At 41.7% G+C, this 27631-nt stretch overlaps 1 protein-coding gene across 3 annotated transcripts; it reads left to right on the top strand.

The window, feature by feature from the left end:
- Positions 1-1630: 1630 nt before the first annotated feature.
- On the top strand, positions 1631-27572 carry TWSG1 (twisted gastrulation BMP signaling modulator 1). Of its 3 annotated transcripts, none has more exons than XM_084849841.1 (5): positions 1631-1758; positions 4504-4667; positions 17207-17306; positions 22440-22703; positions 24743-27563. In XM_084849841.1, the coding sequence occupies exons 1-5, from the start codon at positions 1698-1700 to the stop codon at positions 24922-24924; spliced, it is 771 nt and encodes a 256-aa protein (XP_084705967.1). In that variant the 5' UTR covers positions 1631-1697; the 3' UTR covers positions 24925-27563. The 3 variants fall into 3 exon arrangements, with proteins under 3 accessions (XP_084705967.1, XP_084705969.1, XP_084705968.1); XM_084849843.1 differs by having other exon boundaries at positions 1652-1754; XM_084849842.1 differs by lacking the exon at positions 1631-1758 and adding an exon at positions 1954-2032 and having other exon boundaries at positions 24743-27572.
- Positions 27573-27631: the final 59 nt, after the last annotated feature.

Raw genomic sequence — 27631 nt, forward strand, 5'->3', positions numbered from 1 at the left:
TGTAAGGCAATACAAATGGTTGCCTGAAGCATCTAACCACCCCAAGTGTGGCAAGACACCACCATGCATATCCACACACGGTCACACACACACACACACACACACACACATGCTCTGTAAGAAGTGGGTGCTTTATTCTTCCCTTTTCCTCACAATAATGGGGGAGGAAAGGAGGAAGGTATGCATTGCACATGCAGCTATGCTTAAAATGTATGCCTTGAGCACTATGTGGGGCATAGAGTCAATTGCACATAATAACCACTGCTCCACCTTCCCTCTCCAGGCATGTAAATAACCAGCAGGGTTTGATAAGAGGAGTCTGGATGGACAAAAGGTAGTAGCAACAGTGAGGAGAGAATAGCAGTAGCAGCTGCTCAGCTTCAATAAGAGAGAGCTTAGCTGGTAGAGATATTGAAGACCCTTAGCAAACTTGCTCAAGGCTAGTAAAACAGATATTAATTGTCAATGTCCCTCTCCCACCTCACAGCCACTGCAGACACCTGTGATTTTAACTGTTTTATTACAAACAGAAATTCAGTGGATGAAACCTTTTGGGAAAGTTTCACTTGCTGAATTTTTGCCTATGATGCAGCCCTAGAACCCAGGCATCTATCATTTTAGAAATTACCCACTGGTGTTAGATGTACTTAGTTGGAAAATGCACAATAATGGATTAGTACACTGTGATGCTCCTGTCCTGGGTTCTACCTTCTCCAGTTTCCCCCTGAGGAAACTGAGAAGAAAATCCCTCTCAGGATGTCTGCCTCCACTGGGTCAAAGAGACATGCAATATGACTAATTGGTTCCCTCTACCCTATACAGGAGAAGTAACAAGGAAATATGGGTTTTTTTTATGGTTGCACCATAAGACAAACCAAGATGGATTTTTTTAGAGTAAAACAAATAAAACTTATTTAAAACAAGAAGAGTTATATACTATTATTAATCCATCTATACTTGGTCCTAACCTACTCTACCCCTTCTAAATCCTATGCCCCAAACCCCACTCACTAGATGTTGCTTCCTCAATCCCTAAGGCCCTATCTGATTTCTGTCAGTTCATTCCTCCTATAACCTCAGAATCGCCCCCCCACACACACACACAAGCCCCTCCCACCTTTCACTCACTCTATACCACTCTATTAGCCCTACCTTACCTGGGTCACATTTCACAATGCAAACACATACATTAATATAACAGGCATATGTTACATACACCTAATGAGAAAATACTGTTAGTCTATTCCCATTGATATAAAACATCTCTGTACAGATTGTGCATTGTGTATGTATAAAATATTAATAGAGAAGTGAATTGGGTTTGCCTAGGTATATTAACCTAGAAAAACTTGAGTGGGCCCTGCATGATACCTTTGAAAAATGAACAAATGTTTAGTAATAACTAGCAGCCCTAATAAAGTCATGCCAGAGGCTTCAATTCCACCGGTTCCCAAGGTAGAGAGTCCTTGGTATCCATCCTTGGAAGAATGAATCCCCTTTCCAGTTCAGCTCAAGCGGTAACACTAGTCAGCAGCGATTCCGCTGAGCCAAAAGGTGCTGCTCCATGACGCCAAGGAAGTTAGTTGGAGCCTGTTTTGCTGTAGAAGTCAATAGTTAGTGGGCAGGACTTTCCCACAGCGGCACTGCTCCCCCCCCTTCCCGCCCCAAAATATTAAAATACAGAACTTCTGTGATGAATGCGCGGCCAGCCCGGGAAAAGCGACCGCGTAGGCGAGCCCCTCAGACGCCTTGAGGTAGGTAGGTAGATAGGTGCGCGCGCGTACGTATAAGGCCGGGAAGGAGGAGACGAGCCGGCCATCCTTTTCCCGCCTCCCCTCGCCGCTGGAGCTGCTTGGAAAGCAGGAGCCGGGGCCTGTCCCTTTAAGATACCTCTAGGCTGCCCGCCGCCTGGCCCTGTGCTGAGCGCAGCCGAGCGGGCCGGGCGCTGCTGCTGCGGAGGGGAAGGCGCGGGGTCAGGTCCCAGGAACGCCGCGCAAGCCAGAGCCGGGGGCTGGGCGGTCTACGGAGCAGAGTAAGAGGGCGCCCGTATCGGGGGAGCTTAAGAGTAGCCCAGGCCCTCTGTAAGGGCTGGGAAGGGGCGCGCAAGCTGCCCCGCTCAGGGGGCGCCCTAAAAGGGCGGGGGGAGCTGAGGAGAAACTCTGAAAGAAGTGAGAACGCGAGGGAGCCGCAGGGGAACGGCCGTGTTTTAGGAGAGGAGCTGGGAGCGCGGAACCATGATGTTCTGACGGGAGCGGGGGAGTGTGTGTGATGGGATTTTCTGTTTTAGGGAACTGCGTGGGTTGCTGCTCTTGCCCTGAGCCGAACGCCTGTTCTTTGGAGCAGGGATGGCCGACTGGCCCTCCATCTCTCAGGCTGCCCTCTCTCTCTCTCTCTCTCAGCTCCCCCCTACGGCTCTTTTAATATTTTGATATTTGCTGCTGGTCCAAGCTAACCGCGAGGGGATCGACGTTCGTTCACTCCGCGGAACCCGCTCTTCTGTTCTTCGGTCCCCGTCTCTGTCTCCCCCCACCCCCCGGTCCCCAAATCTGATTCAGCAAGGCGCGCCAGAGGTGGGAAGCTGTTTTTGTCTTTCTTGGCTCGGTTTTGTGCTGTTTGGCCGATGCAGTCGCCTTTTCCCCGGAGGTCTTTACAACAACAACAACAATAAGGAAAAAACTTCAGCATCCTCGAAAAGTTTCCTTCTACCCCAGGGACTAGACCAGTGATTTACTGAGTAGGGGTAGCTTGAAATTTGGGGCTTTTTAGGACATCAGTGCAAGTCCATTTAACACATGTCGTCTGGCTATGGCTTGCTAGCACGCGAATAGAAAATAGGATCATTTATTATGGGTGAGCGAGTATAAAGATAATTTCCAAACAGCTTTAAGTGTCCTCTAAAATGTGCTTTTTGTGTAAGGAGAACATATATTTATCTGGCTTAGGGACTTAGAAACATGGATTCAAATGGATTTAATAAATGAGCGTAGAGTAGTCTTTTATTATAGTGATTTGTTATTTGTTCCTAGGAGACCTCTTGGCCTTTCAAGGGAAATGGGCCAGCCCATCTGCAAGAAAGTAGCACGTTAGGAGCCAACAATATTATCAGTGAGTTTGTCAAAACTCAGTTTGGCAGGTTGCTGTTGGCTGAGGTTATCAGATCATAACATAAATTCTCAGATGTGTTTCTCTAAATTCTAGAATGCTGGCAACAGATGGTATTTGATAGAGAATTAACTAGCCTGTTAGTACCCTGTGCAGTGATATTCCTCCCATAAAGTGTCCGGAAGCTACTGCCCCATGGTCCAGAAAAGCTGTCCTTGTGTGCTTGTAAACAGTAGGATCACATGAATGACAGAGCCAGTCATTTGTCATTCCATTTTTCTTTTTTTGCCAATCAGCCATTGCCATCTTCGAGAATGTGCTAAATAAGTTGGCAAATAGAAGGTGTAGTTTGTTCAAGGAAGGCCCTCCCTGGTATTTTTTTTAACGTGGTGCTCTGCTGTTTCTAAACTATCACCAGATAGCATAGTTTAGTAGGGTGGCTGTTTGTGCATTGCCAAAGAAAAGGAAAATGCATTGATAAAAAGGATGGTGCAGATTTGCATAACATTTGCATATGCTAATTTATATGTATATATGCATGTTTAGATATTACTACACAAATATTTCTCACTGTCGTGAAGCAAGGGTGGGGGGAGAGATCATGACTAGGTGACTTGTGTGCCTCAGTCTGCTGTCTAGGTAACGGTTGGGTAACTTCAAGGGCCCCATCCTCCCTTCTTTCTGTTCTTTATCTTTAAACCGGACTGACCCTACCTCCAAACAGAGAATACCTTCAAGCAGAACACTGCCCTCTGACAGCCCTTCAAATAAGTAGGAATGACGTGACTGAGTATGTGATATAACTGAATAAGAGGTAGAAGCAGAAAGGGATGTTGTCAAGTCACTCAGTTCACAAATGCATGTACTGTACTAATACAATGCCACAGTATTCTGTTCATGAACAGGTGGTGCCCATCCAATTCTTTGTTCAAAAGCCTTGTCTGTAAAGTAATACGTGGCTGTAAATCAATATGTCTATACAGCTGGTGTTGAAATAGTTCGGGGTTATGTTAAAACATGTTCTCATTTATTTAAATATCAGAGGGTAATCTTTTGTATCAGCACCTCTGCTATGCCTTCCCATTACTGCTATTCTATAAAATATCTTATTTAGATCACAATGCGTTTATCTGAGCTATTGCCATTTCTCACTAAAATGATTACCTTGATTAGAATGCAAAGTGTCAAGCTTTATATAAGCTTGAAGTCTATAGAAAAGTAGTTGGCTGGCCTATGATTATACCAAAGCTCCTGGTTTTGCCACATATGCTGCTCTTTTGAGTATTGAAAACCCACAGAAATGAAACAAAAACTGTCTTAGAAGGATTATGTGGTAAAGATGAAAGGGACTTAACTTCTGCCTCAGCAAATGTGGGCTCTTCATACTGCTTTTTATTTCAGTGCTGTCTGAAAGTTCCAGAACTCTCCCATCTACAAGAAAGATGAGGTTGTGGTACTTCACAGTGCCAGTGCTAATTAGTCTCCTGCTGTTTTTCTGGATCCCATCATCAATGTGCTGCAACAAGGCTCTCTGTGCTAGTGATGTCAGCAAATGCTTAATACAGGTATGAGAGTATATACCGTTTTGTCTGTCAGAAATTGACAAGAAAAAATTTCCAGCAGTTTGGCTTTTACAGCATACGTTTATGTAAATAAATCATAATTCTGAAATAAGTAAAATAAAAATGAATTTTGCATAGATATTTGTATGTTGGAGAATTTGGGAACCTTTATTTTGTCTCTTCTTTTCTTTTAAACATGTAAAACTGTATGTAACTGTTAATTAATTTCTATCTATTGTTGAGCCAAACTGATTAATGACATGAATTAGCAGCTTTTAAGGCACCTATTTTAAAACAAATTTTGGAGAGCGTGGCTCCTCTTTTCCCCACAATGTGGGGTTATCTGGGGGTTGAACACAGGACCTTTTGCTTTTCATCTGCTCTCTTAAACAACATGCATGTAGACTTTTGTAGGTTTAGTTCTCTGGGATAAAAGTTTGTCTGTAGGAAACTGGATATGATGGAGAAGATTCTTTAAATATACTGCTGTATTGAAAATAGAATCATTACTGTAGTGATGAGGTTATTGTTTTGTTTTCCATAACATAGGGTTGAGAGAGAGGGAGTGCTGTTCCATCAGAATGGTAATATGCTTGTGGAATATAATGTAAAATTATAGGATGTAGTCACTCTTGACCTGATTAACTGCTGAGATGTTCCTTAAGAGTTTGGCTTACTTCCACATAGCTTTTCATAATATTGACACTGACCAGAGTTGTTTACATATACACTTTGTGCAGTGTGTGTGTGTGTGTGTGTGTGTGTATTCAAAACTGTCAAGGAAATGTGATTGTGACCTGAAATTTAAAATCCTGCAGATTACATTAACTACACTAATGAAGCATGTTCTCTTTTGAACCTGATGGTTTTAGTTTTGTTGTTGTTGTTGTTGTTGTTGAAGAAGAAGAATTCTATTTAATAACGGAACAATGTGGTCCTAGGGAAAGACTCATGGATAACTGAATTTCATGGATAGGTGAATATGTGGGAAGGAGAAGTATAATCATGCAGGTAGCCAAAGTTTCAGGGTGGAAACTGAGCCAATAGAGCCCCAGACCAGTTCTGATTCTGAGGAGAAACAGCAATCTGTGGGACAGGAGCTCACTCATCTCTCACAAGCACAGCAGCTGGCAGAGATTCCTCCTGCCAGCATTCCTGGGATAGATAGTGACCCTGGCAGCGAGAGAGCGCTGGAGGGGGGCTTGCTGGACGCTCGGCGCAGACGCAGGGAGCGACGACAGATGGAGGGCGCGGAAAGGAGGCATAGCGCTTGTTTGGCGCGCAAACAACGGTCGCGTCCCGAGGACCCAAGGGAAAGAGGAAGGATCTCTCCCTAGCCCATAAGTTCAGGGTCTTCCCGTGATTCTCCTTCAAACGGGGACCAACTGCCTTACCTGGAGCTTAGGCTACTCAGCTATCTTTCCCCAGTGCTGTTCCTTGCTTTGGCGCTAGCGACTAGTATTCTGAAAGAGTCATAAAGTAATAAAGGAATAAAGTCTTGGAAAGAATTCCTCGTCGTCTGTGTCCTGAGTTGGCTATTGGTGGGGACTGCAAGAGGCAGCTAGGGCGCTCCTGACACAAAGGTGAATAAGCTGGAGTGGTTTGGAGTCACTGTCTGAGAGGGCAAGACATTTGTCCTTTAAAAAAAAAAAGTTGATAGGAAGGAAGGTGAATTCTCAGGAAATCAAATTTTATCCTATGCTGTGTCATATGTATATACAGAATCACAGAAAATGAATTGTTCTTAATAACACTTGCAGGATTTTAAAATATTGCTCAATGAAGAGTTGGGAATATGTAGAATAGTGTTCTGTCTTCCTGATCCAATCTATACAACACTATTGAGCAAATACTGCCAGATGTGGGTAGGAGAGGTACCATCCATTCCCCTCTCTCCTCCAAGAAGATCAGAGCAAACAAACAAACAAACAACCCCTAGTAATCTGTTAGTAGAGTGGCAAGTATGGTAGGGAAAACTTTGTATATTATAGCAGGTAAACGTAGAGCAGATGAGAGCATATGTGGACCAAAGCCAGTATGTGTCTATATCTACACACATACAAAAGCTACACAGGGAAAACGTGTTGAAAATAAGTACATTAAAAGTGAGGCAATTTGGGAAGATAAGCAGTTTGTGCTTTAGTGTGGGGACATAGTTGTGCCTCATGTGGAGGGGGAGGGGAAATGTGTAGTAGATTTACTATAAATGAAATGGCTCTTCTGTGTTTGTAGACCAATCCCCTATGCCTTTTGTGTGAGCACCTTGTCTCTTGTGGCCAAGGTCATCCCATAGGATCAGCCTGAGGACATGGTCTGGGTGAGCATAAGTGAGAAAATACCAGGTATGACCTGGGAGTTGGACTCAATGGCCTTGTAGGCCACTTCCAACCCTACTATTCTATGACCTGGAGGAAGGAGCTGGACTGCTCATGTTGTAGGCAGGTACTGTATCTTCCAGTTGCCCTTCCCTGGCTTTTTGGCTGAAGGAGGTTTTGCATAGTACTGTGGGTATGAGTTTTTGCCAGCTAAATTACAGAGAATCTCTGTTCACCTTTAGAACCCTAGGTCTTTTCACCTTCATCATAGCAACTACCCCATCCCTTGCAAAATCACATGGTACTATTCTCTGTATTACTGTGTTGCCTTTGTGCTTCTGCAACATGCAGGGTCTCAACTAGATAGAACACCCATAAACAACAATTGGGTTGGGACTTCTTTAAAGGTGGGCTCAGACTTTTAGCATCTAGAACCATGGTAGGTTTGGTAGAAGACAGGAAGCGTCTGTTGAATTTGGTATTGATTTCATGTTACTCTTTCGAGGTATACTACTCAGCATTCAGCTAGGCCTTACCATCCTTAAGTCCCTGCCAAAATTGGTAAACTATGATAAATGTACTGCCTGTTTCCATACTACTCAGTGTATCTCTCTCTTTCTGCGCTCTGCTCCATTGTAGGCATGTCTGCACGCTTCTCATTTTGAACTATACTGGCAAATTACCTTTAAAACTAGGATGATGAATCAAGGCTTAATTTCTGGTGCTGAGGAATAAGAGCAAAAATGTCATGGCTGTGACATGTTGTGTTTTTTTTGTACTATGTTTAGTAAGTGGTTCTAAAAATAGTATAAAGACTTTCCATGTCAACTAACACACACACACACACATACATACACACATATATTGCTAAGTTTATGACAGAAAACATCAGTTCAGTTCTGCCAGATTTGCAGACTCACCCTGGGTTCTGAAAATAGAGATCTGTGTGTGTTCATGTATTTATACTGAAATTTGCCATCGGTAATAATGTTCCTGTATCTGGTACATATTTAACACTTTTGTAGATGATGCATCATTGACAGAAATACTGACAGAATGAGAAGAGAAAATTTTAAAATATTTTTTGTCAGTGAAGGGAACATATAACTTGTGCATAAATGATCTAGGGTTCGGTTATTGCTTATGTATATCAGTAGCAGAGGAACTATAGCAGGAGAGGGCTCTTGCCCTTAAGTCCTGCTTGTGGTCTTCCATTAGGCATCTGGTTGTTCACTATGGAAAACAGGATGCTGGACTAGATACAGTCCTTTGTCTGATCCAGCAGCGCTACTCTAATGTGTGAATAGCTATACTAGTATATTTCAAATTCAAAACCTGATGGATATACAGGGATACTGCTGCATGTGAAAAAGATACTTATGCCTTAGCAGATGTATGTGGTGACCCCTATCCAGAGAAAGTTGGACACATTTATGTCCCATTAAAAACTTATGGAACTTAAGTTATTCATGATTAACTTGTCCCATTGGTTTCAATAGGACAGGTGTGACTAGCTTTCTGTAAATTGAAACTAACTGTATATATGTAGAAAGGTGGTACAGCTCTGAACTGGGGGAAAAAGAAAAGAAGTTGGGAGAGATTAAGCAAAATGTATTGCTCTGAATTTTTTTCCACCCACTTAGATAGCAGGGATTACATGAATTGTTCTGCCTTTTACAGAATGCAGAAGGGTGGTCCGCATAAATATTTATTTTATCAGCTCTGTAACAGATGTGAATGAGATAAACAATTTCTTGTCTTGAGACCTGCTTGTTTTAATATCCTGTTAGTCATTTCTTCTTTCCTGAGAGCTTTGCCTTTCATAAAGTTCTTGGCAATCTGCATTTTAACCTTTGGATACTTTCTGTGTATTGCAAGCAGAGAAACTAGAGCTGTAAAATATAGTTTGAGTGTAGCCTATCTTATTTAATTAGGTATATTAATAAGGTCTCAGTTGAGAATTTGACTGAACAGTAATGTGTGACAGTATCACAGCAAATAGTCCAAGGCAGTAATGCAATTTATAAACACTGACCTTGTAATATGGGCAATACTTTCTTTTTTCAGCTGAAATTATTACTTCTACCTTAAGGGGCAGAGAAAGTCTAAAGGTGATATACCGATGCCTTTACATCTGCTACTTAATGCATCAGCAGTTGTTCTGAGATTAGAGATGGGTTTGTCTATTGTAATTTCTAGGCCACATTGGGTTTTACTTTAGGTTCTGTTTTATGATCTATAATATGCTACCTTTCTGAATGATTAAGGACTTTTGATAGCTGATACTCCTCCTGGACACCTTACTGTAGAATTATGGCTTGCTGAAGAAAGGGCTGTTCCAATATGCAAAAGGCACTGCTGTATAAATTGGTTTAACACTGACCTGGTTCACACTTAATGCTAATCCACGGTTTATTTAACCCATGGTTTGCTGCCCTAGCCAGGGTTTTTCTGCCAGACTATCGAAAAAACTGCGATTTGTTTTCTCAGTCTCTGGGTTGTTTGTTTCCATCCTCTGCCTGCTCCCTCCCTGTACGCCAAATGCCTTTGTGGGACTGTAGTACTAGCATGTAGAGTAGGTGGGTTTTTTCTTTTGTTTTTACCACTCTTGTCTGTTGCCCCTGAAGCCTGGTGAAACAACCCACAGTTCTGGGTTCACTTGTAATGACAACCCATGGTTTAAACAACCCAGAGTTCAGAACCCAAAAACAAACCACAGGTTCTCCTTCTGGGTTGTTTGTAGTTAACAAAGCATGGTTTGTTAACATGGCTGGGTTCACACATCATGGCAACTCCGAATAGAACAACACATGGAGTAAATAAAGCATGCATTAGCATTATGTGCAAACCAAGTCAATGATTGCATACTGTTTATCAACTTGGGAGGGAGTGGCTGATTGGCTGAGAAATGCCATCACCTGGCTCAGTTTTTGGAGTGTTTGTCTGCTCTACCTTCTTCCCAGTTCTTGAAGACTGCAGCTCACCAGAGGCACAGGGAGAAGGGCTGGCAGACTGGGAAGTGCCATCATTTAGCCCAGTTCTTTGAGTGTTTGCTCCACCTTCCTCCCAGGTACTAAAGCCTGCAGCTTGGCAGAGGGGGAAGGCACAGACTGGGAAGTGCCATCGCCTGGCTCAGGTTTCTGAGTATTTGTCTGTTCCACCTTCCTCCCAGGTATTTAAGCCTGCAGCTCGCTGGAGGCAGAGCACCTGTGGCATGGGCTGAAGGGTGAGAACGAAAGGGAGCTCACCCTGTGGCTCTTGGCTGGAACAAACAACCAGAAGAGTGTTTCTGTTGGACATGGACTGGCACAGTGGGGAAAGGAGAACTTGCCCATCTGCCTGTAACATCAGGTGGCTTTATGGTCACTGTCAGTAGGGTCACCCCTTTGATGGGAGCTGTTTTTTGGGGGAGGGGTGAAGTCTACCCCCATTAAAAAAGAGGGATTGGAGCTAGTCATTTGTGGCCCCATCTAGGGTTCTGTTTTTTGGTTGCCCAAGTGAGAGTTGGTTATGATGTATGAAAGTGGTTAGTAACGCTAACGCATATTGGAGTGGCCTTATTCCTTAGAGTGGGTTTTTTAAATTGCTGATTTTATTTATTTATTACTTATTTATTTAATAAATTTCTTACCTGCTTTTCATTGTAAAATAATTCCAAAGTAGGGTACAAGCAATTTTGGTGTGGCTGACTGGAAAACGGTTTATACATTGCCTCTTTGTTTTAGCAGGGACCTTAGCTACAGTATGTGCCTTGGGGAAGTATTTGATCATTTGGGGAGAGTGGGGAGATGGAATGAGTGTGGTCATGTACAGAGGAAAGTATGGTGTTGGGAGTTTAACAAGACAAGTAAGGGGAAGATGGGTTAGATATCCTATGTCTATGTCCTTTTTTGGTTCTCCACCCACCCAGAGGGTCCATGGTTATCTTAGTCTGCCCATTGGCCTTCCTGTGGTAATGTTGAACAGCAGATTTGAATTATTTATTTATTTCATTTCTATACTGCTCAATAACTGAAGCTGTTTGAGTGGTAACAAAATCTACCTCATCCATGACTTTTTTGTGGGTGAAGAAGCCAGAATAGGCTCAAGGGTTGAGGAGGGGCATCCCTGTTGTCTGTAGGGGTTCCCTCTCTCTTTCCACATCTCCTGTCCAGTGCCAGTATGGAGAATTTGGTGTTGGGTGAGTGGAGATTCTGCTAATGTACCGCCCACCCTACTGCTCAGTAGTGTCCCTGCCTGATCTGATGGAGGTAGCCTTGGACTTAGTGTTGCAGATCTCCTGGATGATGATCTTGGGAGACCTGAACATTCATGCTGAGGCCACTGGATCCAGGGCAGCTCAGGACTTCATGCCTTCACTCAGCATATGTAGCAAGACACACACTAGATTTAGTTTAGACTACTGGGCAGGAGGATAGTGGTCTGAAGGTATGGCATTTTACAATCTGTTCCTTGACATGGTGAGATCACTTCTGTTGAGATTTAATGGCTGTCTTCCTCTGCAAGGGTGGAGGACTTATTAAGATGATCTGACCCCAGAGGCTAATGGATTCTAATGCATTCCAGAGGGCCCTGGGTGATTTCCCAGCGGGTATTACTGGTGCTGTTATTGAAGCCCTTGGTGGAATGTGGGAAGTTGACACAATCATCCTTGAGCAAGTCATCCTGCTTAGCAGAGCCCAGCTGGCTCTTGGTATACATCTGAGTTGAGGGCAATGAAGCAAATTAGGAGACATCTAGAACACAAGTGGAGGGAAACTCAGAGAAAATACAATTGAACATGAGTAGGAGCTCATTATTGAACCTTCTCTGTGGCAGTGAAGGTGGCAAAGAAACATTTTTTTCTCCACCACCATTGCGTGCACTCAGAGCCATCCGTTAGAGTTTTTCTGAGAGGTTCATGAAGGTGGTGTGGTAGAATGCTCAGTGGCATGCTCTGACATGTTTACTAGACACTTTGGGGACAAAATCACTTATCTGTCACAACTTGGACTCCGCAGTTGCAACAGGTCAATCTATGGAGGTGTTCAGAACACTGCTTCATCCTGTATTGTTGGATGAATTTCAGTTTGAGGGCAGTGATGTGGGATAGGACATTATTCAGCACTTAATTTTTCTGTTAGCAACGATGAATGGATGCCAATTGCAAGTATAATATTAGGCAAGCTTGGCAGTTTCAAACTTGCAATTAATATTTTTCAGGTGATCATCTCTAGTACCAAGTATGTGAATACATATACGTTACTGAAATACATATACATCTCAGTGTGAAATAGAACTAATAGATAGTGAGGCAAAACTGAAGATGCCCCAACAACCTCAGTGGAAAAGACTTGCTACTGTATTTAAATTTTTACAAGTATTCCAGTAAAAAAGTCTATGTAATATAACACTTAAATCATATTAAGGGCACAATCCTATGCATGTTTACTCAAAAGTAAGCCCTATTAAATTCAATAGCACTTGTTTCCAGGTAAAGGTGCATAAGATTGCAGCCTCCATGTGCTTTTAATTTTTCCCCTCAAATATTTCGGATCAAATACTTGTGGTGTACTGGGACAAAAAATTAACTTGGGGTACTTTTTAAATGTCTTGTTTACTAAATACAGGTAAAATAAACATGCTAGATTAAATACTTTCTAGGGCATCAGAGAGTTTTCTAGCTCAAAATTTTCCAGAAACTCCACCTCATGATTTGTGGGGCCTGAGGATGTTGACAAGTTGCTTGGTAAAATTTAGCTAACCATGTGTCCACTCGACCCTTGTGGGTTGTGGCTGATTACATCTTAGCCAGGTGGGGACAACTGACTGGGTTTAGGAGGTAGTTGACTCCTATCTGAGAACGAATGGTCCCAACCTCCTTAAAGAAGGCAATAGTGTGACCACTCATGAAAAAACTGTTGCTGAATCAAAACTTTTTAATAACGGCCAGTGGCAAATGTTGCCTTCTTGGACAAGATGCTTAAGTGAGTGCTGGTTGACCAAATCGAGGCTCTCTTTGATGAGACCAATTTTCTAGGTCCATATCAATTGGGGTTCAGAACAGGTTACAACACTGAAACAGCCTTGGCACCCTGTTAGATGTCCTCTGTCAAGAGAGAGGTGGAGAGTTCAACCCTATTAATTCTCCTTGATCTCTTGGTGGCTTTCAATACCATCAACCATAATATATTTCTGGAATGCCTGTTGGAGTTGGGTGTGGGTGGGACTGCTTTGCAGTGGTTCCACTCTAACATCAACCCCTGTTTTCAGAAGGTGGTGCTGGGAGAATTCTGCTCGACCCTGTGGCATCTTCACTTTGGGTTCCCACAAGATTCCATCTTATCCCCCTGTGACAACTTCCTATATTCTGATTAACTCAATAGTGTCATCTAGAGCATCTGGTAAGTTGGCACCATGCCAGGAAACCTAAATATACTTATCTCACCTTTTTGTTCTCCAATACACCTCCAAAACATAAGCTCTTTTATACAATGGTATATCCCCAAACTGGCCAGCTCTTCCATAATTCAAGTGGAGGGTAATTACACAAGTGAGTTCAGCCATTAAGTAAATTTTTGATTTGCTGGGCAGACTACTGACATCAGAAATGGAGGGCATCACACTATTGGACAAAAATCCAGTCTCCACTAAGGGGATGGCTTTTACTGATCTTCAGTTCCCATAAAATTGAGAGTTTGCTTACTCCTCATTACTCCTTGGAACCCAAGACTCTAACATGCAACTAGCTAAATATGTGAGTGTTGCATTCTCTTGTTTCCCCCCTTCTCCTCCCCGGCACCCAGTAAGTTTCTTTTATGGTTGGACATTTGGCTGTGTGTGTTTTTTTAAAGGAATTTCTTGCTAAAATCCCTTCCCCATGTGAAGGACTGCATGGCTGCAAATCTATCACTTGTGTTCTTATGCTTTTCACAGAGTATTTATTAAGTTCTATGTTTCTGGGCTTTGGGCAAGAAAATCCAGTGCCTTTTTATTTTTTCCTAGAACTGGGTGAAGGGAGAGGTCCTTGGCAAGAAGGACTTAGAACTCCCCAGCTGGACAGACTAGGGTGTGTCAGGAGGTTCAGCCTGAGTGGTGGCAGCCTATCGGTAATCCTTCTGGAAGGGGAAACCTTGTCAAGAAGGGGGTCCACCAGCAGGGAAAGCCATTCTCCTCTCCCAGATCCGTAACACCCTCATACAGTTTAACATCGTGAAACTGCTGAATGAGGTCATTCAGGGGCTTGATATGTGTTGACATCAGTACGCAGATGACATCCAGCTCTATTTCTCCTTTTCTTTGGAGTCAGGTGGGCTAGTGGGGTACTGGACTAGTCCCTGTCCGTGGTAGTGGATGGGATGAGGGCTAACAAACTGAAGCTTAATCCAGACAAAACAGCTGGCACTGCTAGTGGGAGAATTCAATGTGTTCTGGAGAGGATTGCACTTCCCTTGAAAGACCAGGTAAATAGCTTGGAGGTGCTCCTGGATCCATCACTATCATTAGAGGCTCACATGGCCTCTATGATGCAGAGTGCCTTTTACCAACTTGGAGCTGGTATTCTAGCTATAATTGTATTTGGGTTGGATAATCTACCTACAGTGATCTGTGCCTTGGTAACCTCCAATTTAGATTACCATTACAGTAATGTGTTGGACATGGGACTGCCTCTGAAGATGGTCTGGAAACTTCATCTAGTGCAAAATCTGGTTGAAAGAGTTTAAAGATGGCTGGATTATGATTATATTACTCAGTTTGCTTCTCACATGCACTGACTTCTGATTCATTTCCAGGCCCAGTTCAAACTGCTGGTTTTGAGCTATAAAGCTCTATATGGCTTGGGACCTGATGGAATGCCTCCTCCCATATGTACTTACTTATACCTTAAGGTCATCCACCTTTCTTCAAGTGTTCCCTCATTCTGAGACTTGGAGGGTGGTGACAAGAGAGAGGGCCTTTTTGATTGTGGCCTCCCAACTCCAGAATGTTCTCCCAAGGGAATTTTGCCTGACACCATCATTGCTATCTTTTCATTGCCAGGCTAAGACTTTTCTCATCTCTCAAGCATTTTAAGTATTTTAGCATTTTTAAGTTCTACTATTTAGGGTGTAATCCTATGGCCACTAGACAGCGGCTCAACACCGCAGGATTGTTCGGTTTTGGGGAACTGACCTCTGAGCCCTCACTCCAAGGTCGGTTCCTGGAAAACTGCCCCCCCCACCCCCTCGTAGGCAGCGTGGATTGTCCTCGGGCTCCATGCTCAGAAGACAGCACGGAGCAGGGCAAAAAGGGGCGTTTCCAGGGACGGGGAGCACGGAAGTGCCAGTACAATGCTTCATGTGTGTTGTCTGGCCTTCCCCCACCATTCCGAAGTCCTGTGGCTAGACAGCCGAAATCGGTTGTCTAGCCACAAATACAGGGTGGCCAGAGCATGGAGGAGAAGAACCCTTCTGCACTCCGCCCACTCTGCTTTGGATAGGCAGTCGCCTATCCCCATAAGATTTCTCCCTTGGTCACTGTGGTGTCGCTTTTAGCACTTTCACCTGATGGTAGTTTTAGTTTTTGCATCCATATTTTATTGTGCTGTGTATGTACATGTCTATTTGGTTTTATGTTGTGCTGGATTTTATTGTGATTGCTATATTTTTATTATGTTAATAATATTATTTTAAAATTGCACTGTAAAAGTCCTAGAGAAATCTATTTTATGTGGTGTTAAATCAACCCATCAAGTAGAATTGCCAAACATGGATAAATCAATCCACAGTGCTGAAAATGTTAGGAAGCTGTGCCTTTAATAAATAAACCAATATATAGTTCATGTTCTAAAAATGCTCATCCTAGGTCTCATGAAGTGTATCTAAGAAATTGGCAGAGTAACATTCTGTACAGTAGTAAAACTCAGCTTGTTGAATGCCCATCAGTTTGGAAGTGAAATGGGGCCACTCAAAAATAAGATAATGGCTCCTACATAAGAATGGGGACTCTCCAAGTATTCAGAAGTACAGAAGTTTATAATTTTTTTTTAATGCACCATCCCTGAAATGTCCTAAGAAGGATCTGTGAGCTTCCAGGACTTATAAAATGTTGGTGGCAGTTGTTTATAGAGATAAATATAAAGCAGCCTTTCCCAACCTGGTGTATTATTAACCATTGTTGGCCTAGATAATGGGAGCTGTAGTTTGGAGCATGACAGGTTAGGGAAGGCTGAATAAGAGTAACTCATCGCATTGTCCATTCAGGGTTCACACCGAATATTAAAAGTAGGAACATGTGTCTTTGATACCTCTTGAGTTGGGGGGGGGGGAGTATGCACTACTGCCCAATCACAGCTACACATTGTGATTTATGGGCTGCCTTCTCTTCCGCCCTGGGGGATTAAAAAGAAGGCTCTAGACTTGGAAACAGAAATCAGGCAGACTTTGTGAGTCTATCAGTTGGTTGAGAGTTGTTAAGACTCAGAATAGTAGGATGTCAGCTATGTCTGTGTGTGTGGAAAATGGAAGGCAATGGAAGGATGAGAAGGAATTGTCATATTGAAGCCACTGTCATAAGTATCCTATGGGTGTAGGGTTGGAGGATGCATGCTGTGAGGGTAATCCCCCCTGCACTATATGGGATGCTTTACAACAATTTCCCTTTCTCACACTCCAAAACTCTCCCCTGCTATATAGCAATAAAATGCTCAGGGTCAGGGCTGGCTGCCAATCCCAAATGTGACCCTGCTAGCACTCTACAGCATAGCAGGGAAGGTAGTGTGTGTGTGTGTGTGTGTGTGTGAAAGAGAGAGAGAGAGAGAGAGAGGGTAAGGGTATAATTTACCACCATCACCAAGAGGTGTTCCCTAACCAATTTAAAAATAAATGGAGGGGTAAGACTTCTCTTAAAAAAACAAAATATTGTATATTGTACAAGCTTTTTCACAGGTTTAAGTGTAGGTAGTTGCCTGCCTTTCAGTTGTGAATTTAAGTCTTTGTGGATCTAACTCATATGACATACACCATTTGTTAAATCATTATTATGTTTGAAATGCTATGCTGACATAAAGTCTAACCATTACTTAATATTTGGGATCCGCAGTTGGGCAGTATATTAGGATCAACCTATTCATAACCAAATATATGGGTCTCTTGTGCAAGACTGGCTTTCATTGATTAAGATTTATAACTGTAGTAGTGAAAAAAATCCCCTTGTCATCAGTGATATATTACATATAAAAATATTTAATGTAATGTGGTGTATTTCCAGGAGCTGTGTCAGTGCCGACCTGGTGAAGGAAACTGTTCATGTTGTAAGGAGTGCATGCTTTGTCTAGGCACACTTTGGGATGAATGCTGTGACTGTGTTGGTAAGTTCATTCATTCTTTATTGCCTACTCTCTCACAGCTACTTCAGATGGTAAACTTTGCGGAAAGGGTTAGATGCATGTCAATTTCATATTGAATTTTGGTCTATGGAGTAGACTTGATTGGAAATCAACACACACCTAACCATTCACAAGAAAAAAGTGATGTGAAACAGCCCTCTGTGCTTTAAGCAGATATTTCACAAAATATAGTGCCTCATCCTGTAAAGGGGTATAGGACCTTTTTGGGGGACTGGGAGAACATAGTGTAGGCTGAAGAAGAAAAAACCCAGCTGCCTAGTCACACCTGAAACTTTTTATCTCTGAAAATGATGTGAGATCATTTTTGTTTCACTAGGCATTTTAGAGTTCAGAAAAATTGTCATTTATTAGTTTGAGATATATAATTTTAGTTTGAAGTGCTTAATGCATCTTTAGTATGTTCTGCTGCTATATGCTTATGGGTAGCACATATGCACTTCTCTCTGCTGACAGGGAATATGCTCACAGCAGTGTGCAGGCACAACCCCAGAGCAGGGGTGGGGATTTAATAGTGTTGGCTCATGGAAGCAAGCAGTGCTTTCCCTTAGCCAGTACAAGAAGCCATATTCCCAACCTTCAACTCTTACATCAGGGAGGCTGAGCTTTCTTTCCCCCTTCAAATTGACCATAGTGTCTGTGTGTGCAATTGGGCTTGGAGACTGTGCAGAACTTAAATCTGTCCCCTGACAAAGAGGGGACAAAGAAGGACTGAGCCTTCACTTCCTATTTCAAATAGTTGTAGGGAGGGAGTGTTAACTCCCCCCCCCCCCGGCAAAATTAATTTTATAGTTATATACTCGATTTGGTGTCTGAGCATACTCTTGCTGAAATCTACCAACTCAGCTGTTTTGGCTTACTTACACTTGGGAGACTTCAACAATTTGACTAATGGAGGCTCACTGAGAGAGCTGGGTTTAACTGCGAACCAGATTTGTTTGGGAAGAGGAGGAAACTTTCTCCTGTGTATCTGCACCAATTCATATGTTGCAGAAGCAATGTGGTTGCTGCTTCCCCATGGGAAATCCATTCACTGCTCCGTTAATGTTTGGAAAGAGGAACCACAAAATTAAGATGCGTAACATGGTTCCTCCCCACATCAAGAATCAGTAGCTCTATAGGAGGGGAGGTGCAACACTGATGTGGGAAGAACCAAGCTAATTCTCCATACTATGTTCTCTTCTCAGATGTTATGGGATGGGTGTGGGATTCAGCCACTCTGTTCAAGTAATTAATTAATTGGGCCTCCTGTTAGAAGAAATTATGGCATAGCATGGCTGCCCTATTCCACTGTGAAAGGAGCTGCAAAACCTTACAGCTTATCTATATTCTAGCTTACTACAGGTCAAAGCTGTATGATATTGATTTCTACCTGACAATATTATTCTTACCGCTGTCAAATTAAAGTGTCCTGGGTTTTACATAGCCATGGGTTGTTCTGGATAAATATATAGACTTTCTTCCCATGATGGTCCCCAGGATGCCTGAGAATGGATTATTGGTCTTCTACACCCTGAGACTGTACATTAAAAAAAATATCTTCAAAAATTGCACTTGCTCATTTCATTCATACTGAAGCATCATTTCACAAACTCATGCTGCAAGTGTAAGGAAGGAATAAAACAGAAAACAACAAAACAAGCTTACCTAGCTACATAGTTGTCTATTTTGCAATGCAGAGTGGACAAAGGTAGCTTGGAGAAAAGGAAGAGAGCGTGCAAGTATGCTGCAGCTATGATGGCTCTGGTTAATTTGATATTTCTGTCTGTACTGCAGAAGGGGAACAATGGAAGGGTGGTGGTGTCTCTACAACATACTTTCTCCTTTATTTATTTATTAAATTTCTTAATTTCCCATCTGGCCGGTCACCTGGCCACTCTGGACGATGTACAACACTACAATTTAAAACAGTAAAATTACACATTAAAACATCATCTAAAAATACCCTAACCCACCCCAAATGCCTGCCTGAACAACCAAGTTTTCAATGCATGGCAGAAGCTCATTAAAGAGGGGGCATGGCAGAGTTCCTTAGGGAGGGAGTTCCACAGAGTGGGGGCCACAACAGAGAAGGTCCTCTCCCTCGTCCTCACCAACCTAGCTGTCCTGGCTGATGGGACAGAGAGAAGGCCATCTGAGACTGATCGTGCTGAGCAGCTTGTCTGGTGTTGCTGGAGGCACTCCTTGAGATAGGCTAGGCTGGAACGGTATGGGTTTTAAAGGTCAAAACCAACACCTTGAATTTGGCCCAGAAAACAACTGGTAGCCAGTGCAACTCCTTCAGCACCGGAATGATGTGATCACACAGGCGGCTGCCTTTAATCAGGCGAGCTGCCGTGTTCTGCATCGGCTGCAGCTTCCAAAGCGTCTTCAAGGTTAACCCCATATAGAGTGCATTACAGTAGTCTAGATGAGAGGAGATCAGGGCATGTACTACCGATGGGAGCAGATGGTTGGGAAGGTAGGGGCGCAGCCACCGTATCAGATGGAGTTGGTACAGCGCTGTCCGGCTCACAGCTGACACCTGAGCCTCCATGGACATCTGGGAGTCTAAAATGACCCCCAGGCTGCGGACCTGGTCTTTCAAGGGTAGCCATACCCCATTCAACACCAGGTCAACATCCCCCAACCTCCTCTTGTCTCCCACCAAAAGTACCTCAGTCTTGTTATGGTTCAGCTTCAGCTTATTCCTCCCCATCCAGCCACTCACCCTTTCCAGATATTTTGACAGGGATTCTATGGCCAACCCTGATGAAGCTTTGAACGAGAGGTAGAGCTGCATGTCCTCTGCATACTGATGACACCGCACCCCAAACCTCCTGATGATAGCCCCTAGCGGATTCACATAAATGTTAAATAGCATCGGGGAGAGGATGGAACCCTGTGGCACCCCACAAGTGAGCAGCCACGGGTCCGAAACCTCCTCTCCCAGTGCTACCCTCTGGTACCTGCTGGAGAGGAAGGACCGGAACCACCATAATACAGTGTCTCCAATGCCCAACCCCTCCAGGTGGTCCAGGAGGATACCATGGTCAACGGTATCAAAAGCCACTGCGAGGTCGAAGAGAACAAGGAAGGAGCATTCATCCCTATCCCCCCTCCTTGGATTTGTTGTGAAATGACACCTCGATACACTACACCTCATATTGTATTCTCTTTATGCCAAAGCTCAGTGGTGTCTTCCCATATCTCAGTAGGTATAGCTTCCCCACATTATCTGTTAACTACCTAGTAATAGTTTTCTTCAGAACTGCTTAAGAAAGAGGAACAAAAGAAGGCCTGGCAACATAGCATAAACTGGGGATGGAGAGAAGCTATAGGAACAAACCTTACATAACACTAATATTTTTCCATATTCAGTTATCGGTCAGTGTTTTCCTGATACCACAGCAGACCACAACTGGGCATATTTCTTTGATGGTACATTCAAAAATGTCCACAAAAGAAAAATATTTCCAAAATATCTACTTCCACAAGAGAAATATGTTAAGTATCTTCTGTCTATTATGTAGTAAGAGTCAAAGTATGATGGAGAATATTGTACAATTAGGGTGTAATCCTATGCATGTTTAGACAGAAAAGTGTCCTACAACTACCAGTGTTCTCCAGCCAGGCATGCTGGCTGGGGAATGCTGGGAGTTGTAGGGCTTTTTCTGTCTAAACATGCATAGGATTGAACCCTTAATGTGTTTTTGTTTACACTCAATTTAAAAATTAAAAACATGCAACACAAATGTCAAGATGCAAATAAAAATATTTCATTATATAATGCTACATATTCAAGCCAATTGGAACAGGCACTATGAAATGCACAGTTGATAAGTATGTTTTTATAGATGTCATGAACATCTACAAATTGAATTTATCTACAAATTGTTTTTCAGTTTATGGAAGAATTATTTAAATATTGACATGCTGTGTTGAAACTCTTTATTTTAATAGATATAGCTACTTCACCATTTTTTGTAACTGCTTGAGTGGGCTGCAAAATAAAAAAGTTACGACAATACCTGTTTAGTTTAGAGGTCAAGTACAGTGAAGCAAGTCTTCAGACCTAGTTTCCACATTTGGTCACTTAAAATGTGTGTAGGTATGTACATATGGTTACATCCTTTGTGAGAAAATAATCCACATGCCATTATTGTCCTTCAGGAAAGTAATGTTCTGGTGAACTAGCACAGTCAGATCCTCATTAATGTGCAAAAAATTAGGGAAATGATAAATGCAATAGAACTTCCAGGCGTATAACACTGAGTATGTTTAGTTATGCCATGAAATGGATGCAGAGTCTAGCATGTCTGAAAATGTGGTAGAGGAGAGAATTAAGCCCACAGACTTTTTCTTGTAATTCTGAAAAAAGATTGAACTCATTGCTGAAGAAGACAAGATCAAATTCTTGAATTGTGATGAAATAAGCCTTGCGTGAATATGATCTTGTTATGCCTGTTACATTCTGATTTATATCCAAGTAAAGGAGACTTGTAATTTGCCTTTCTGTCACAAGGAGACTAAAGTTTCAGTGTCTGCACACTTGAAACAGGAAGTACAAATATAGATGTTTGTGGTTCACTGTATGTCCTTCTCTCCAGGGCTTTCGTCCTACAGTTTTTGCCTGGTTAAATTGATGGTGTTTTCTTGGTATTGCTTGCTGAAAACACTAGTTAAAAAATCTGGAAGAAACATTCTAGATGGGTATACAGAATAAATAGGATTTGTGCTCTTTCAGTCTCTCCTTCCCCGACTCCACATCTTTGTGCAGTAATGGCAAAAATAAACAACCATAGGAACAAGACCCTCTGCAGTAGGAGTCTCCTTTATGATCTAGTGAGTTGGAGGAAAGGCTCCTTTGGCCCCGCTGGAAGTTTCTTGACCTGTTAAAACATGGACTGTGGGATATGAATTTCTATATAAGTTGCATTTATATGGTTGCTTTTTTGCCACCTCTAAAAGAAAGTTGCAGCAATTTTGCATCCCAGAAGCTACTTTAGCAAATGCCCACAAGTTTATTAAAGTCAGTGTTTCATAATATTTTTTAGAATGCTGGTTATCATGGGTGCATCTTTTTGAGCAATTTTTTTCTTCGCAATTTATCTACAGGTATGTGTAATCCTCGCAATTACAGTGACACACCTCCTACTTCCAAGAGTACTGTTGAGGAATTGCATGAGCCAATCCCTTCTCTTTTCCGGGCCCTTACAGAAGGTGACACTCAGTTGAGCTGGAATATTGTTTCTTTCCCTGTTGCTGAAGAACTGTCACATCATGAGAACTTAGTCTCAATTTTAGAAACAGTGAACCAGCCCCAGCATCATAATGTCTCTGTTCCAAACAACGTCCATGTGTCCTACTCCACTGAAAAAGGTAAAGAATTTCTGTTGATAGATTGAGCTCCTAGAGTTGTTTTTGTGAGTTTATGCCTTTAAAAAGAGTGAGGGTGAAAAAGTGGTGTACATGTTGTTTTTAAGTATAGATGAGTGTGGTCCCTTTTCCAAAGCGTTGGGATATGCTAAATGGACAGTGCAGAGCCAGAAATAAAACTTGAGATAGAAGTTATAGCGGAGAGGTTTCACCACTATCATTATTCCACATAGCATATATTTTCTTGTTAATGTTATTTCAAAACACAAATGTGTTTGGATCAAGGAAAAAGTTGTTCTGCCCAGAATTTGGCACTTGGCTTTTTTCAGTACTCTGTAGTTCAATGTGTAATGATCTGAAGCCTCACTCAAAGGACAGTGATAGAAAATTCACTTTGATCTTTGACTTTTGTATTAGTTAGAAGCTTAGAAATATTTTAATGAGTGAACTAAACATTTGAGTTTGTTTCTTTGTTTTAATTTGAGAAGGTTAGGTGACAAACAGTTTAGAATGTCTCCATTACAAAACAATCCAATTCAGATCTACTTGGAAGTAAGTTCCATTTAGTTCAGTGGGTCTTACTCCTAAATAACTGTGCATACAACTGCAGCCTTAAATGGTCTTAAGGTGCTCCCTTTGCCAGAATGGCTTTCTAAAATCCTTTAAAACAAAACACAAATTCTCCTTTTATAAACACTCTGCTGTATTTTTTGTCCCTGTTAGTTAAAATGTTGATGCTTTTATGTGCCTCTCTCCATGTGTTGGCCCTTTCATGTAACTAACAGACTGAATCCTAATTAAATCAGACACATTCCGTTTTCATGACAGTGTTGAACTTCTGACTTGGTTATGTGCCTCAGCAAAAATACCCTTCATTAAATTAAACTCAGGAGTTGAGCTTTCCTAGTTTCCTTTGGATATGATAACTAAATTCATTCCAGGTACTTAAAGATATGTTCAGAAATGTTTTATGTCTTCATGATTACTAAAATACTCTCTTAGCAAGTGTGGTGGACAAGAGAAAGCTAAGGTACTACCTCCTTCATATCCTCCACCTCCCCTTGTGTGTTCAGTTTTAGAGGCAGGACCAACATCAAGGGTGGGCATACCTGAGCACCTGCTGATGGTCCACACCCAAGCAGGGGCCCACTGACAAGAGTCCCCTGGAGCTGCTTCTCCTCTTCACCATTGCAACTTGCTTGTTCATATGCCTCTCACTCTGGCCCAGACAACAGTGGTGGTGAGAAGGAGAAGCAATAGATGCCACTGCCCACCTGCTCACTAACTGTCTGGCTGTCAAGCAAGCAAGTGGTAGCGATGATGAAAAAGTAGGAGGAGCAATAGCAGCTGGTGAGTGACAATGGCAGTGAGAAGGTAGACTCATTGAGGGAGGGGGGACATTGAAGGTGTCTTGCTCAAGGGCCCTCAAAAACCTGGAGCCAGCACTGTTTAGAGGGCTTCAGTATTAGGCTGCAGGGGCTAGAATGAAGCTCTTGTTACCTAGGTCCTTGACCGTGACTCCATTTAAGCACCTAGGGCACCTAGGGAGCAGGGCTTGAATTATGAGAGGAAAGCATGGGAATCCTTAATGAAATTTACTCACCCCAATCTCCAATTCCCATCCCACAATTTTAGCCAAATTTTAGCTTCTGCCCCCCTGTAATTTGAGCATTGCTGGGGAGACAACAGCACCCACTCTCACTGAACTCCATAATCCAGGGTACATATGGTCAACTGGAAGCTCACCAGTCCTACAACATGAAGTTCTCCACACTCCCAAACTCAGTATTGGTACCTCTCAAGAGTCAGAGTCATCTGTAACTTTTCACATCAAAGACATGTGCAAAATACTGTGATGGGAGAAGAAAAACCTACAGATGGTGTGTGAGAGCAATCCTGTTGTCTTTGGGAAGGTTGGGTGGAACCATCAAAAGGATTATCTTGAAAAAGCCATAGCTGACCATCAGTCCTGTTGTTTGAATGATCTGCAATTTAAACATTTCTCAGCAAACTAAAGTGTTGTTCCCTCTCTCTCTATTTAGAACGCATGTGTACTGTGGTTTATTTTGATGACTGCATGTCTATACATCAGTGCAAGATCTCTTGCGAATCTATGGGTGCATCCAAATACCGATGGTTTCACAATGCCTGCTGCGAATGTATTGGACCTGAGTGTATCGACTATGGTAGTAAAACTGTAAGATGCATGAATTGCATGTTTTGAAGCTGAAAAGTTGAACCTTAATATCATAGACTCCAAAGTTATTTTTTATTGATAAAGATTGAACTTGCAAGTATTGCTTGAGATTTTAATAGTTAGAACACAGTTGCAGGGACCTAGAGATGTATACAATTTTAAACATGTAATTTTACCCCTCTTTATATATGTATAAAATATTAATGAATCCATGATTACTCTTATTTTTCTTCTTAATTGGGTAGTGTAATCAGGCTTATGATTAGATTGTTTCACTTTGATCTACATATAGCAACTTAACTAATTTACATATTGTAGTTTCTACAGTGTATCTTGAGTAGATAATTATGAAACTTCACAAAAATTGCAACTCAGACTACTATACAAAGCTCTGTAATTGTTTGTGCTTGCCACATATTTCCAAACATTCAGATTTGGACTGATGCATAGCTTATTGCTAGAGAACACATGGATTTCTATCATGAAGTCTTTTAAAAGCAAATTAGCAACTACAGAAAGAATTATCCCCCTGCCCCCATGGCCATTGTAAGAATGAAAGAGAATTGATCCTGCATTTTGTGTCATGAATTTCCCCCTTATTAAGAGTGTCCTTTTAATGCATCAAAGCAAATTTGCTAAGTTTAATTATGTCCATAGCATTTTCTGCTCATCTTACTTCCCCTAGTTGTTGACTTCAGTTAGGCTATTATGAACAAAAAAGAGACGATGCATTAACTGGGAATTAAATTGTAAATATACTGAACTAGGAAACTATTGATACATAAGGACAAAAAATGGTTTGTGTGAAATACAATTGTATTATATTTATTATAATCTTTTTTTAAAGTATCTTTTTTTAAAAGACATCTAATGCTGTTTTCTAAAATTATATATTTGACTGTTTATATTTTCTGCTCTTTTCCAGTATAGTTTTGGTAATACACAGTTACATCATTACTGTAAACAAACTCTGTAGTTTGGATGTGATCTGTGGGCACACAAACTTGTAGCATACAGGGAAAATGCATTTCATGTCCAGAGGAGCTTGCCAAATAATTGATTGGTACTCTGAGCTTTGACAATAGCGATCAGCCTCTTGGGGGTGGACACTTCTGGCACACACAGTCCCCCAAATGCTTCCAACAGTATAGGTGATTAATACGGTCAAAGCTGACAGCACCAGTTATGTGTCTAGCTGGGGAGAACTCGTCATACAGCAGCATGTGTCTCTCAACTGAAACTACAGTGTTCTAAGAGTTCAGTGGCTAACAGGAAGGATTATCAGTTCTGCTTAAATTATTTGTATATAATAATTCAAACCTATTGCTATATTAAATCTCCCTAGTTTTTAAATTTAAATTCAAAAGTAATTAGTAAAATGTACTTTACACTTACCTTGTGTATTCTTACTATCTATCGCCTTGTAGTTACTATTATTTGCTGAGAGAAATGTGTGATCTGGGAAGGGAACCTTGGTCTTTTCCCTCCGCACTAATGCAAAGATCCAAGACTGTATTTCTAGATATGGAAATACAACTCCTTAAAGGAAGAATCTGTATATGACATTTGCTCCTTCCCTTGAATAATTATATTCCATTTTTTGTTGCAAATAAGCGATCTTACAGACCAACAGCCCATTGTATTACCTTAGGCTTTCAAGAGGGCCAGGGGGACCTACCAAATATTGTGTGCTGTGTCTTACAGAGCTGCAGTGGGAGGGGGAACTTGCCAAAATTGTGAACCTTGTGTGACCATTGCAAGAGTCCTCCCTCTGATTTTGGGCAATTCCCCCCTCGCACTGAAGTCCTGTAAGACACAGCCCAGTGTTCAGTAGGCTACTCCCCCACGCAGGAATATGACAGGCATTTTGAGGGCTACAGGGGTTTCATGGGGGGGGGGGGGATCCATTGCATTAGCTGCCTTCTGCTTGCACAATGTTGGATAGTGCCCATTTTTCTTTTTTCAGTTCAAAAGCTTTTTCCAAAATTGTGTACATAAATATTGGTGATCTACCAAAACTTTGAATTGTATCTTTTTCTGCCTGATGTTGGTGACTTTACACACTTTAGAATAATAACAATGCATTTTCCTCTAGTCTTCTTTCCTAGAGGAAAATGTAACCACCAATTAGCCTTTTCTCCTTTTAGTGTTTTTTTTAAATCTCTCATGGAAAGCTACACCTTGAATGGTGGAAAAATTAAACGAGTTATGAAATTTGGTAGTACCAGTTACTTGGTGAAGAAGTTGCAATACGAAAATTCCCTTTTAGAATGGCGAAGAAACTTGTTCCATGAAAGTAATTTAATAGTGTTGCAGCTATTGAAAACCTTTATTTGACTATGAATATTGCACCTGTTAAATACATAATTCTAATGAAGTAATGATTTTCTGTTTAAGAATCTGTTGCCATGGATTTCTGAGATCATCCTAATAATATAAAGCTGGTTACAGGAAATGTTAGACTCAAAGGTAGTCTCTGGGGGCAGGGGGGTTATGACATACATTAAAATCTTGAAATATTTGTTAGTAAAGTATACTTTATAATACTGCCTAGAATCAGCTATGGGGAACTCAGTATACATATATAGTAAAATGATCTACAGCAATATTAAATGTATTTTCTTAGATTTACATGTTTCACTTAGTATTTTAATAAACAACATTCTATTTAGCTGTATGGTTTTCTTATATTCTGTTTCACTACTTACAAACACTGTAAAGGCAGATTAATTAG

The sequence above is a fragment of the Heloderma suspectum genome, chromosome 4, assembly GCF_057233095.1.
Source record: "Heloderma suspectum isolate Gila_16-S chromosome 4, 16-S_ref, whole genome shotgun sequence".
Lineage (NCBI taxonomy): Eukaryota > Metazoa > Chordata > Lepidosauria > Squamata > Helodermatidae > Heloderma > Heloderma suspectum.